Consider the following 11,757-nt stretch of genomic DNA (forward strand, 5'->3'; position numbering starts at 1 on the left):
GAAAGAGTGCTCAAAAGGAAGGAAGGAAGGATCACTTGAGGCATGCTCTATACTTTCCCCCAGTCCCCAGGGGGAGTGACCCTTAATGCTCACGGTGACAGCTGGCCTGATTCCCTCCCCACGGCCCCACCCTTGTCTCCTGAGATCCCCTCCCAAATAAACTGCCTGCACTCAAATTCTTGTCTTAGATCTGCTTCTCATAGTTTAGTTAAAATGCGTTATTATTGATTCAATGGTCAAAAGGAACTGTTGACACACAAAATCAGCATGGGGGACCTTAAACATATATTGCTAAGTGAAAGGAGTCAATCTGAGAAGGCTATATGTAATAGGATCCCATTTATATGACATTCTGGAAAAGACAAGACTATCGAGACAAATCAGTGGCTGCCAGGAATTTTCGGGAGGGTGAGAGTTTTCGGGAGGGTGAAACACCGCACGTTTTTTAGAGCCGTGAAACTATTCTGTGTGGTGCTGTAAGGATGAATAATAATACCACCCATTTGTCAAACCTATAGGACTTCGCAGCACAGAGTAAACCTTAACGTATGCGAATTTGAAAAAAAAAAAAATCGACGTGGAGAGCAGGGGATCCCAGACTGTGACCAAAGAATATGCCTATGACCAACGCATGTTGGAACTGCACCGAATGGGTGGGGGAACAGAGAGGCTGACCAAGTCACTTGGGAAATGACTAGAAATGATAAGCCTAAAGACAAAAAGAAGTGCCCATAAACACTGTGCTCTAGGTGCTGAAGTTATTAAGCCGGGAGGGACAGGTTAGCTACTCTGAAACCATCCTACACATATACTGGAATTGCACAAACAAGTAAATGAATGGCGGACAGTGGGTCCCCAGTCACTTTTGGGATAGGAGTTTATAGACAAGCTTGGGGGAAAGGCTGCAATGACCCATGTGGTACTGAATTAAAGTCAAGGACATAATATGAACTCATATTTAGCTTAACATAGATACTGACATAGAAATAACTACGCAATCTGTGTCTGCCTAGGTTACCTTCCCCTGTATGCGGTTCCTAGTTATGCTCACTGAGTCTACTGGCACCAGTATCAGTGAGCACACCTGGCTCAGATTTCGTTTTCTAAATACCATTTTCCAATAAAAGGAAGTGGGGTCATTACAGAAATGGGTGATTCTAGGGACAAGGCACTGAATCTACAGAATGAGGCTGGAACATCTTGTAGTACCCCAAAGTAAGGAAGTGCTCAGCAGACAAAACCACAGGCGTGTATACAACGAAAGGACACAGGAACTGTCTGAAAGAGTTCTCAGCGACCAAAGCTGGAACCATTTGAGCAACAAATAAATTTCATAGTACTGGATTATAATCCAAGGTATAAAATAAATGTCCAGGGGCACTGGGTGGCTCAGTGGGTTAAGCGTCTGACTCTTGATTTCGGCTCAGGTCAAGACCTCAGGGTCGTGAGGTTGAGCCCTGTGGTGGGCTCTGCTCTGGGTGTGGAGCCTGCTTAAAATTCTCTCTCTCTCCCTCCACCTCTGTCTCTCCCGCTGCCAGCCGCCTCTCAAAAAAATAAATAAATAAAAATAAAATAAAATAAATGTCCACAAGCCCACACAAATGTAAATAAATGATTGAATAAATAAATGGAGGATGGGAGAGACAAAGCTCTCAAACAAAAATTCTCAATAATTTATGTAGATACCCCTCCCTCAAGGAGATGGGGCGTAATCCCCACCCCTTCAGTGTGGGCTTTACACAGTGACTTCCTTCCAACGAGTACCCTAAGGACAGTGGAGAGAGAGTAATTTTATAGCAGAGGAACCTAACAATCACTACCTCAGCCAGGCGATCAAGGTCAACATCATCAGCGGTAAGTCATGCTGATAACACTTTGAAATAGTATCCCTTGATATGCTTAATTAATAATAAAGTGATTAAAATGGTACTTTACCTCTATGGTCTTCCTCCCCGAAACACATAACCCTGGTCTGAGAAAAACACCAGACAAACCCCCAACTGAGGGACATTGTCCAAAATACCTAACCAGTACTGCCCCAAACCATCCAAAGTCATGAAAAAAAAAAAAAAGAAAGAAAGAAAAAAAAAGAAAGAAAGTCTGAGAAGCTATCACAGCCCAGAGGAGCGTAAGGAGACATGACAACTAGATGCAATGTGGGATCCTGGAACAGAGAAAAGGACACGAGGGGAAAGCCAATGAAATGTGAATCAAGTATGGCCTTCGGTTAATAATAACATATCAGTATTTGTTCTTAGTTGTGACAAAGGTAATGTAAGATGTTAATATGGGAAACTTGATGTGGGGTATATGAAAACTCTGCATGACCTTTGCAAATTTTCTGTAGGTATAAATCTGTCATAAAGTTAAAAAATTTTTATAAAAAAATGCATTCTCATGCTACAAGACCCTCTTCTCTCCTGGAATAAAAATTAGAAGGTATATAAGAGGTAAAGACATAGAGAACTGGGGCACCTGGGTGGCTCAGTTGGTTGAGTGTCTGCCTTCGGCTCAGGTCATGATCCCAGGGTCCTGGGATCCACACCACATCGGGCTCCCTCCTCAGCAGGGAACCTGCTTCTCCCTCTCCTTCCCGTTCATGCTTTCTCTCACTATCTCTGTCTGTCTCTCTCTCTCAAATAAATAAAATCTTTGGCAAAAAAAAAAAAAAAAGATGCAGGGAAACCTCTTCTGCTTCAGTTTTTACTGTGATTAGTATAGAGAACTTGTGATTCTAGTAGAGAGATTATTTTACTTCCAGATCTTACACTGAAAATATGATTTCTAGCAGAGTTCTTTTTTGTTGTTGCTGTTAAAGATTTTATTTATTTATTCGACAGAGAGAGACAGCTAGCAAGAGAGGGAACACAGGCAGGGGGAGTGTGAGAGGAAGAAGCAGGCTCCCAGCGGAGAAGCCTGACTGCGGGGCTGGATCCCAGAACGCCGGGACCACGCCCCAAGCCGAAGGCAGACGCCTAAAGACTGAGCCACCCAGGCGCCCCATTTCTAGCAGAGTTCTTACAAAATTACACAAAATGTCCTATTTAGTCTCGATTCATACTAAATTTCCCCACTTCCTGTCACCTATCCATTATGATATGATAAATAACCAAAAGTCTGAACCTTTATAGGAAAAATGTTTTTATTATTCCATAGTAAATCGGTGGTCACTTAGATACATGGAGTATAAAAAAAATCAAAGCTCTGGAGCACCTGGGTGGCTCAGTCGGTTAACTGTCTGACTCTTGATTTCAGTTCAGGTCGTGATCTCAGGGTCATGAGATTGAGACCTGCATTGGGCTCCGATGGACGTGGAGCCTGCTTGAGATTCTCTCCTTTTCCCTCCGCACCTCACACCCACTAAAAAAAAAAAAAGAAAGAAAGAAAGAAGAAAGAAAAGAAAGAAAAATGAAAGCTCTAAGTGTCTATACATGATTCTTTTTACTATCTGTCTGAGATGGCTAACTTTTCAATAAATTAGCCAAAGGAATGACTTACAGACCGACTTCACTTTAGATTATTGGGATTCTCATTGAATTAAATCCTAGAAAGTTTTAGCACTATTATTTTTACGGGTTTTATTGTTATTATCATTTGGGGCTATGGAGGAGGCAGTCTTAGAAAGTCAGAAGTTTATAAATAAATATACCACAAGAAGTGAAAATCATAAAAGGCAAAATTGATGGATTTAACTACACAAAAATGGAAGCATCTGTATGTTGCTCCAAAAATATCATGAACAAAATCGAAAGACAAACTGAGAAAGACTATGATAATAACTGGCAAAATGTTAAGGGAACTAACGTATATGGAGATGCCTCCCCCTTAACAACGGTCAAGGCTGAGGCTGGAGGCTCTGACACGTCAGTTTGCAAAGGAAGAAATATAAATTGATGATAAATATGCCCCCCCAAAGTTCAACTTAATAAGGAAATGCAGATTAAGATATTAATAACATAACTTTATTTGTCCATCAAATTGTACTTTCACACCTTGCTGATGGTTAAGATTGGAACAGAAGTCTTTAAAATGCCTACCGATTGATATAGGGAATCCATTTCTAGAATTCTAAGAAAATAATTAAGAATGTGTAAAGACATTTATCTGTAAATGTTTATTTTTATATTGCTTATAATAGCAAATAATAAAAACAACCTTTATGTCCATCGATAGGAACTTGTTCAAATAAATTGTAATTTGTCCATTCAAAGGAACATTAATCAGTCATTAAAAATGATTATGTAGGTCAGGGATGGACTAACTGTGTTCATTGGCCAGCTGCCTGTTTTTGTAAATTAAGTTTTATTAGAACACAGCCATGCCCATTTATATGGCTGCCATATTAGTCTGCTAGGGCTGTTATACCACTGACTGGGTGGCTTATACAACAGAAATGTATTGTCTCACTTTTCTGGAGGTTAAAAATCCAAAGTCAAGGTGTCCACAGCATATGTTTTTTTCTGAACACTGTGAGGAAAAGATCTGTTCCAGGCCTCTCTCCGTGCGTTGTAGATGGCCATTTTTCAGGAAAAAATACATTTTATAATAAGTCGAATGAAAATTATTCAGAGGCATCGATATTTCAAGTTGCTTGGAATCTATCTGAACTGCAGAATGAAGAGTAGAAATAATTGGAACCATTCTGCCAAATCTAAAACACAGCTCAGATCCCCCAAGTATAAATGCAGCAGGGTCACAGATCTCCTCACTTTTATGAAGGTGTACAAATAGAATGTGGCTTTAAATTTTTCTACAGTGGATCTACTTTCTCCATGGGCCTTATGTCTAGGGGATTTGAGGAGGAATGGTGAAGGGCAGGATTCAGTCTGCCTGTTTGTGAAATTTCAGCCTGATGAACATGTTTTAATTCTGGTAGCAGCTCGGTCTTCCTGGTTCCTCCCCTTTCTCCATAATATCTGGGTGCACAGGGTCTTGTGGCCTGGTTATGGCCTAGCCCTCTGCCTCTGGTTTCCCATGTGAAGTGGTTAGTCTGGCCTGGTCCCTAGACTGAGGACTGCTGAGGACCATTGGTCCCATCTAGGCGGTGAGGCACCATGTTTTTACCCACTGGTCGAGCCTGTGATTCCAGTCCTTGCCTCTGGTCACAAATCCCCCTTCACAGTGGCTTCTTTCCTCTCCCTTGAGGCCCCAGTAGGTCTGCTGGCCTTCCCAGGACACTCACAGCCCCACTACAGGTTGTGCACGATTTTCAGATCCCTGGCATGCGCACAGCAGGCTATGGGGCCAGGAGCATGCCCCTGGCCCCAAAATCCAGTCTCTCCCAGGGGCCTACGCTGCCATGTTGATGTGGAGTCCACACACATGTGGGCTCTTCCTGGCCATGGAGCCCAGGCAAATACTCCTCTGCTGTCAGCTTTCCTCTGAATACATCTAACCTGTACCCATGCTGAGATTTCGTTCTTGGGGAGGGGAGGCCAGGACACATGTACCTGTTCTCTTGGATCCCTATTTATTTGGATAGAAGGTGTGATGTTTTCACTTCTTCTCAGTTAGGTAATTTTTCCATGTCATAATCTACTCCCTTCCAAATAGCTCAAACAGGACACCTGACAGTCAAGCAGGACTTTGTAGAGGAGGGTAACATGGTTAGGAGAAGACACAGATGGTTATGGTGGTGAGTCAGAGAGTCGGAAGCTGGAGCTGAAGAGTCCTAGAGGGAGGTTGTGGGAAAGTTGTTTTTGAGTTACCGTCCTTTCGCAAACAGAACAGTTCAGTGTGGTAGTCAAAGGGCAGGCTTGGAACCTACCCACCTACTAGCTTTGGGACCTCGAGCAAGTTACATAACTTGTCCAAGGCTCAGCTTTCTTATTTGTAAAGTGGGGATCATAATGGTACTTACCTCAGTGGTTTGTTGTGTTATAGGAAATAATGCCTGTGAACACACAGCAGGCACTGGGCACAGGCTAACACACAGCTCGGCCACCATATCCAAGGCTGTCATGAAACTCTCAAATACTACTGTTGTGAGTCCCAAGAGGGAAAACCAGCTGTAAGTACCACCCACATGTAAGTTGTTACTCGTTGTATGATGTAGGTTGGAGAGGTCGGAAAAAGTTGGAGGGTACAACCTCGTCTTCACTATGAGGCACGCATGAAGCATGAGTGGATATGGACAAGGAACTGGAAGCAGAAAGTGATAGAGCAGGAGCCCCGGAAGAACCGAAAATGAGTCCAGAGAAACAAGAAGAAGCCAGTCAAGGTGATCCTAATGGTAAGTGGGAGGGAAGAGGGCCACCTTAGGGACCTACATGCTTAGGGAGAAGGCAGCAGGATTGAAGCAAAGAAAAGTTGTAGTTAAAAAAAAAATTCTATATAAAGATACATGTAATCCCATGCTGCCTGGCCTTCTGTTGAATGTGATTATTCAAGTTGATACATCATTTATAAAACTACATTTATGGGCTCTAAGAATGACATTAGTCTTCCCTGGAGTATGCGATAAGAATTTTTTTTTTGTTTCTTCTTTTGCATTTTTATTTATTTATTTTTCTGTTCAGAAAGTCCATTATTACAGGGTCTGTCCACCCACGTGACTCCGTTGGTCCCAGAATTCTTGGACCCAGCACATATCCAGGAGAAGGCCTTGGCCCGTGAGGTCAACAACATACAACACATGTCTGCAAAGGAGTCCAAAGGTCCACAGCCCAAGGACATATTCCCACCTGAATGGGGCGGTAGCATCTCCAATGCCTCAGCAAAAACAGTGCAGCCCAAACAGGCTGACATCCCCAGTTTCTCCACAAAACCCATCATGCCCAAGCCAGCTGAAACCCCCAGTTTGTCAGCAAAAGTCATCCCACCTAAGCAGAGTGATACCCCCAATTCTTCAGCAAAAACGATCCTGCCCAAGCAGACTGACACCCCCAACTCCCCAGAAAAAATTATCCCACTGAAGCAGACTGACATCTTCAGTTCCTTAGCAAAACCCATATCACCCAAACAGGCTGACACCTCCAGTTTTGTAGCAAAAATCATCCCACCCAAGGAGGGTGATACCCCCAATTCCCCAATTAAAACCACCCCATACAAACAGGCTGATAGCCTCAATTTCCCAGCAAAAACCATCCCACCCAAGCAGGCTGACACCCCCAATTTTTTATCAAAAACCATCCCACTCAAGCAGGCTGACACCCCCAATTTTTCAGCAAAAACCATCCCACCCAAGCAGACTGACACCCTCAATTTTTCAGCAAAAATCATCCCACCCAAGCAGGCTGACACTCCCCAGTCTTTAGAAAAAATTATCCCACCCAAGCAAGATGACATCCTCAATTCCTCAGGAAAAACCACCCTGCCAAAGGAAGATGTCACATCTACTTCTTCAGAAAAAAACATCCCACCCAAGCAGGGTGACAGCAATTCCCCAGCAAAACCCATCCTGCCTAAGCAGGGTAATGGCCCCAAGTCCTTAGCAAAATCCATTCTGCCCAAAGGGGCCAACACCCCCAAGTTGCCAGCAAAAACTTTCCAGTCTAAGCAGGTCAGCAGCCCCAAGGTCTTAGCAAAAACCACCCTGTCCAAGCACAGCCACACTTCCAAGTCCTCAGAAGAAAACATCCTGCCCAGAGAGAGGGACATCAAGTCCTCAACAGAAACCATCGAGTCCAAGGAGGGTGACATTCCCAAGTCTTCAGAAGAAGCCATCCAGCCCGTAGAAGGCAATGTTCTGAAGCCATCAGAGACCATGGAACTCCTGGAGGTGGACTTGGTGAAAGTGATCCTGACCAAGGAGGACTTTGAGTTGGCACTCAAGGAGGCCGGGGAGAGGCTGGTAGCCGTGGACTTCTCGGCCACCTGGTGTGGGCCTTGCAGGACCATCAAGCCCCTTTTCCGGTCCCTGTCCTTGAAGTATGAGGATGTGGTGTTCCTGGAAGTGGATGCTGATGAGTGTGAGGAGCTGGTGAGAGACCTGGAGATCATTTGCATCCCAACCTTTCAGTTTTATAAAAAAGAAGAAAAGGTGGGAGAATTTTGTGGCGCCATGAAAGAAAAACTCGAAGCAAGCATTGCAGAATTAAAGTAATTGTGGATTCTGAAAGCACTGTTAACAGTAAGCTGGTTATAGCTTGTGATTTTTTTATTTACTAAAAGAGATGAGCCATAATGAAAGTGTATGTCTGAATGACACCTGCTCATAAATGATGAAGTATTAGCTCCACCTTTTCAAAAAGTAGTAAAGCATGAAAGCATGTTGTGACCATGTTTTTGTTGGTAGGAAAGTGTGATATTAGAATTTCCTTTGGTGGAGATTAGGAGTCCACTGTCTCCTATTTTTTTGATCATGATTTTTTTTTGGAACTCACCCTTGAAAATTCAGTTCATTTGGTATTAGTGGCAACATTGGAAATTTAGACAATCCTTCTGTAGAAGTACATGATTTAAAGATGAGTGGAGACTTGTTTTTCTCATTTGGGGTTTCTGATAAGATGCTTTGGGAAACAAAGCATTTGAAAGATTCACATATCCTACCTAACCTCCTCTAAGTGTGGGGAGTGCTATGGAGGCCTCAGGAAATCCCATGGGCTCACTAAGGCTGTGTGGGATTCCTTGGTGGCAGAGTTGAGACCAAGGCTGTGTTCCCAGATCTCAAGTGCAGGCCTCTTTCTAATCATGCCCACAAAATCCGAGACAGGGCTCCCTGCTTCTGGTTTCTCAGGCCAAGAGCTTTACTATTCAGGTCAAAGTTAGGGTGATCTTCAATGCCATTATGACATCAGTTCCCTGGTGACAGAGTTCCTACTTGGTCTCCTGGTAACTGGGTTTCTGAAACCTGCTCCCAGTTGTCTCAGAGCCCAAAGGCCCAGGTCTGGGTCACAGATGGTGGCTTGGTCCAGAGTTTTTGTGTTTAAAAAAAAAATATGTGATACATACATATAAAACAGCATGTATTTAATATACACAATATGATGAATTTGAACATATGCATACACTCATGACATCGTTACCACAGTCAAAGTAATAAACGTATCCCTCACCTCCAGAGTTCCCTTGTGTGTCCTCTTTATTCTTATTGTGGTGGTCGTGGCGGTGGTCAGAGTGCTTAACAGGAGATCTAACCTCTTAACAACATTCTAAAGGCACAATACTGTGTTGTTAATGACAGGCACTCTGTCATACAGCAAATCTCTAGAACTTATCCATTCTGGAGAACCGAAACTTCTACCCAGTGAGCAACAAGTCCTCATTCTCCCCCTATTCCTTGTCAGCCACCATCCTGTCTTCTGCTGGTCCAGAGTCTTTTAAAAAATTTGAACTAGTTGTCAACATTTCAAAAACTAGGATTCCCTTTAAAACTTTGAATTCTAGCTTTTCTTGAAAAATTGTAAAATCGGGCAATCTGGGCTTGCATTCCTTCAAGAAACCAATTTAATCTTGGAGGCTGAGTGGCGCTGCCTCCCATTGGTGGTGAGGAACATGGCTGGCTTCTTTTATGCGGCTGAGTTGTAATCCCTATCTAAGTTAACCGCAGGAGGGGCTGCACCAGCGACTCCCACTGTGTGCACTATCTCAATCGCAGACCTCATCTGAGCCATAAGAAATAACCACCTAAGAATAGAAACAAAATGCCATGCATACCTGGACTTTTTTCCAAAAACATTTGGAATGATCTACAAAAAGTATTAATGATAAAGCTAACAAATTCACGAAAATGCGTAAGGTGTCAACTGAGGCTCACTTAATCATTCTGCTTGAGTGGCACATTTTGTTCTGAGCTTCTTAGCAGTGTGGATGGGGTGGGGGTGAGAAAGGGGAAACTCGATAATGCCCTGATGTCATTACCCAAAAGGAGCAAACACTGGAATTTGAAAACTGAGCCAATGATTTCCCACAACTAAATTCTTGAATGAAAAATTTCATCTGGGAACCTTTGGATGAGGTTCTTGACAGTATTTTTTATAATAAATTCAGAAACAATTCTCATATAGTTATTTCTGGTAATAATCTTACATAAAAGCCAAAGCTATGATCATAATCCACTTTTCAACGAGAGGATTTGGGATTCAGGTTATACAAGTATGCAGCTTTTGATTTTCATATAAATGGACTTCTACTAATGATCCATATATCTGTTCTTTCCCTCTGGTAGAGAGACCTTCCTCTGACTTCTTTCACTCAGATGTGTTCTTGTTTTCCATATTGAACAGGATGGTTTTAAGATAACTTTATCTACTTAGACATTTAGGAATTAATCCAACCCCTCCACTACCAGAGCCCCATTAGGACAACTTAGCCCCACAACACTTTATTTTTATTTTATTTTTTTATTTTTAAAGATTTTATTTATTTATTTGACAGAGATAGAGACAGCCAGCGAGAGAGGGATCACAAGCAGGGGGAGTGGGAGAGGAAGAAGCAGGCTCATAGCGGAGGAGCCTGATGTGGGGCTCGATCCCATAATGCCGGAATCACGCCCTGAGCCGAAGGCAGACGCTTAACCGCTGTGCCACCCAGGCACCCCCCACAACACTTTAGACTATGTAATTTGGAGGACCAGGGACTCCAAAATCTAACATTAGTGAGTTATACCAACAATTATTTCTGGGACTGTAGTATTCTATAGTATTGCGGGTGTTATTTTTTAAAAAAATCATAGGTCTTTCTTTATGTTTCAGTTACTAAGTGATGACATGGACAATGACCTAAAGAAAACCCTTGAAAATAGTCGTGATAGATTTTTCAGGTGGTTTTAAACCTTTCTTGATGTAATTCAAGGAAGGAAGGCAAAGCACAACTCTGCAAAGACAACTCTGCAGGGCCAACACGGTGCAGAGCAAGTGTGAGGCTCTCTGACAATCTAATTTGATCCAGGGATAAAATCTAAACTACCAGAGAATCGATTCATGTCCTTCAGACTACCCACCCTAAGCACCGTTTCTCTGGACTGTTTGGATAATAGTTACACAGTAACCAGGTCAAAGTTGTATTCTCTGGCACAAAGCTTGAGCATGGACATTCTGTTTTGCTGATTAAGAATCATGCACTTAAAAAAAAAAAATGAACCAAGCAATTGTCATCACCTCTACTATAGAGCATGAAGGAGAAATAAGAAGCATTTCTAATGAGAAAGAAGAGTCCAGATAATCATATTGGCTATGCATGATGATAATCTAAGTAGACCCCTAACAAGAATAAATGGAAAACCTGTTTGATTTGATAAGAAAACTCAGCAAGGGCACCTGGGTGGCTCAGTCAGTTAAGTGTCTGACTCTTTATTTCGTCTCAGGTCATGATCTCAGGGTCATGGCATGGAGCCTGCTTAAGATTCTTTCTCTCCCTCTCTCTTTGCCCCCCTTCCCCTGCATGCATGCTCCCTCTAAAAACAAAAACAAAAACAAAACAAAACAAAAGCTCAACAAAATGGCAGTATTTCAAGTAATCTCCAAAAAATCGATAGCTTTCTTTTGATTCAATGATAAGTAATTGGGAATCATTATGGGAAAAGGTCTTATTTACAACAGTGACCAAAAAAATAAAGTGCCTGGCAATAGTCTTAACAAGAACAGTAAGGATTTTTAAGACTAACTCTAAACAGTTTGAGACATATACAAGTAGATCTGAATAAAGTGGAGACATAGTCCATTTTCCACATTGGAAAGAGAGATTGAAAAATGTTGAGTCTTTCCACGTGAGTAGACTTAGTGTGATCCTAACTAATATCTCATTGAGATCATTGGGAGAACCTGAAAAAATACTTAAAAATTCAAGAATAGGTAGGAAAAAGTTTTAAGAAGTAAT

General features: G+C 42.3%; 1 protein-coding gene across 1 annotated transcript in view; it reads left to right on the forward strand.

Annotated features, from left to right (window-relative positions):
* TXNDC2 (thioredoxin domain containing 2) overlaps positions 1–8,044 on the forward strand; it is a 15,318-nt gene extending 7,274 nt beyond the window's left edge. Inside the window, exons 3-5 of the mRNA XM_008692538.2 lie at positions 6,125–6,232; positions 6,570–7,516; positions 7,562–8,044. Of these exons, the coding sequence (XP_008690760.2) occupies positions 6,125–6,232; positions 6,570–7,516; positions 7,562–8,044 (1,538 nt within the window). The remainder of the gene's footprint in view (positions 1–6,124; positions 6,233–6,569; positions 7,517–7,561) is intronic.
* Positions 8,045–11,757: the final 3,713 nt, after the last annotated feature.

This window comes from Ursus maritimus, unplaced genomic scaffold (genome assembly GCF_017311325.1).
Source record: "Ursus maritimus isolate PB19 unplaced genomic scaffold, ASM1731132v1 scaffold_18, whole genome shotgun sequence".
Classification (NCBI taxonomy): Eukaryota; Metazoa; Chordata; class Mammalia; order Carnivora; family Ursidae; genus Ursus; species Ursus maritimus.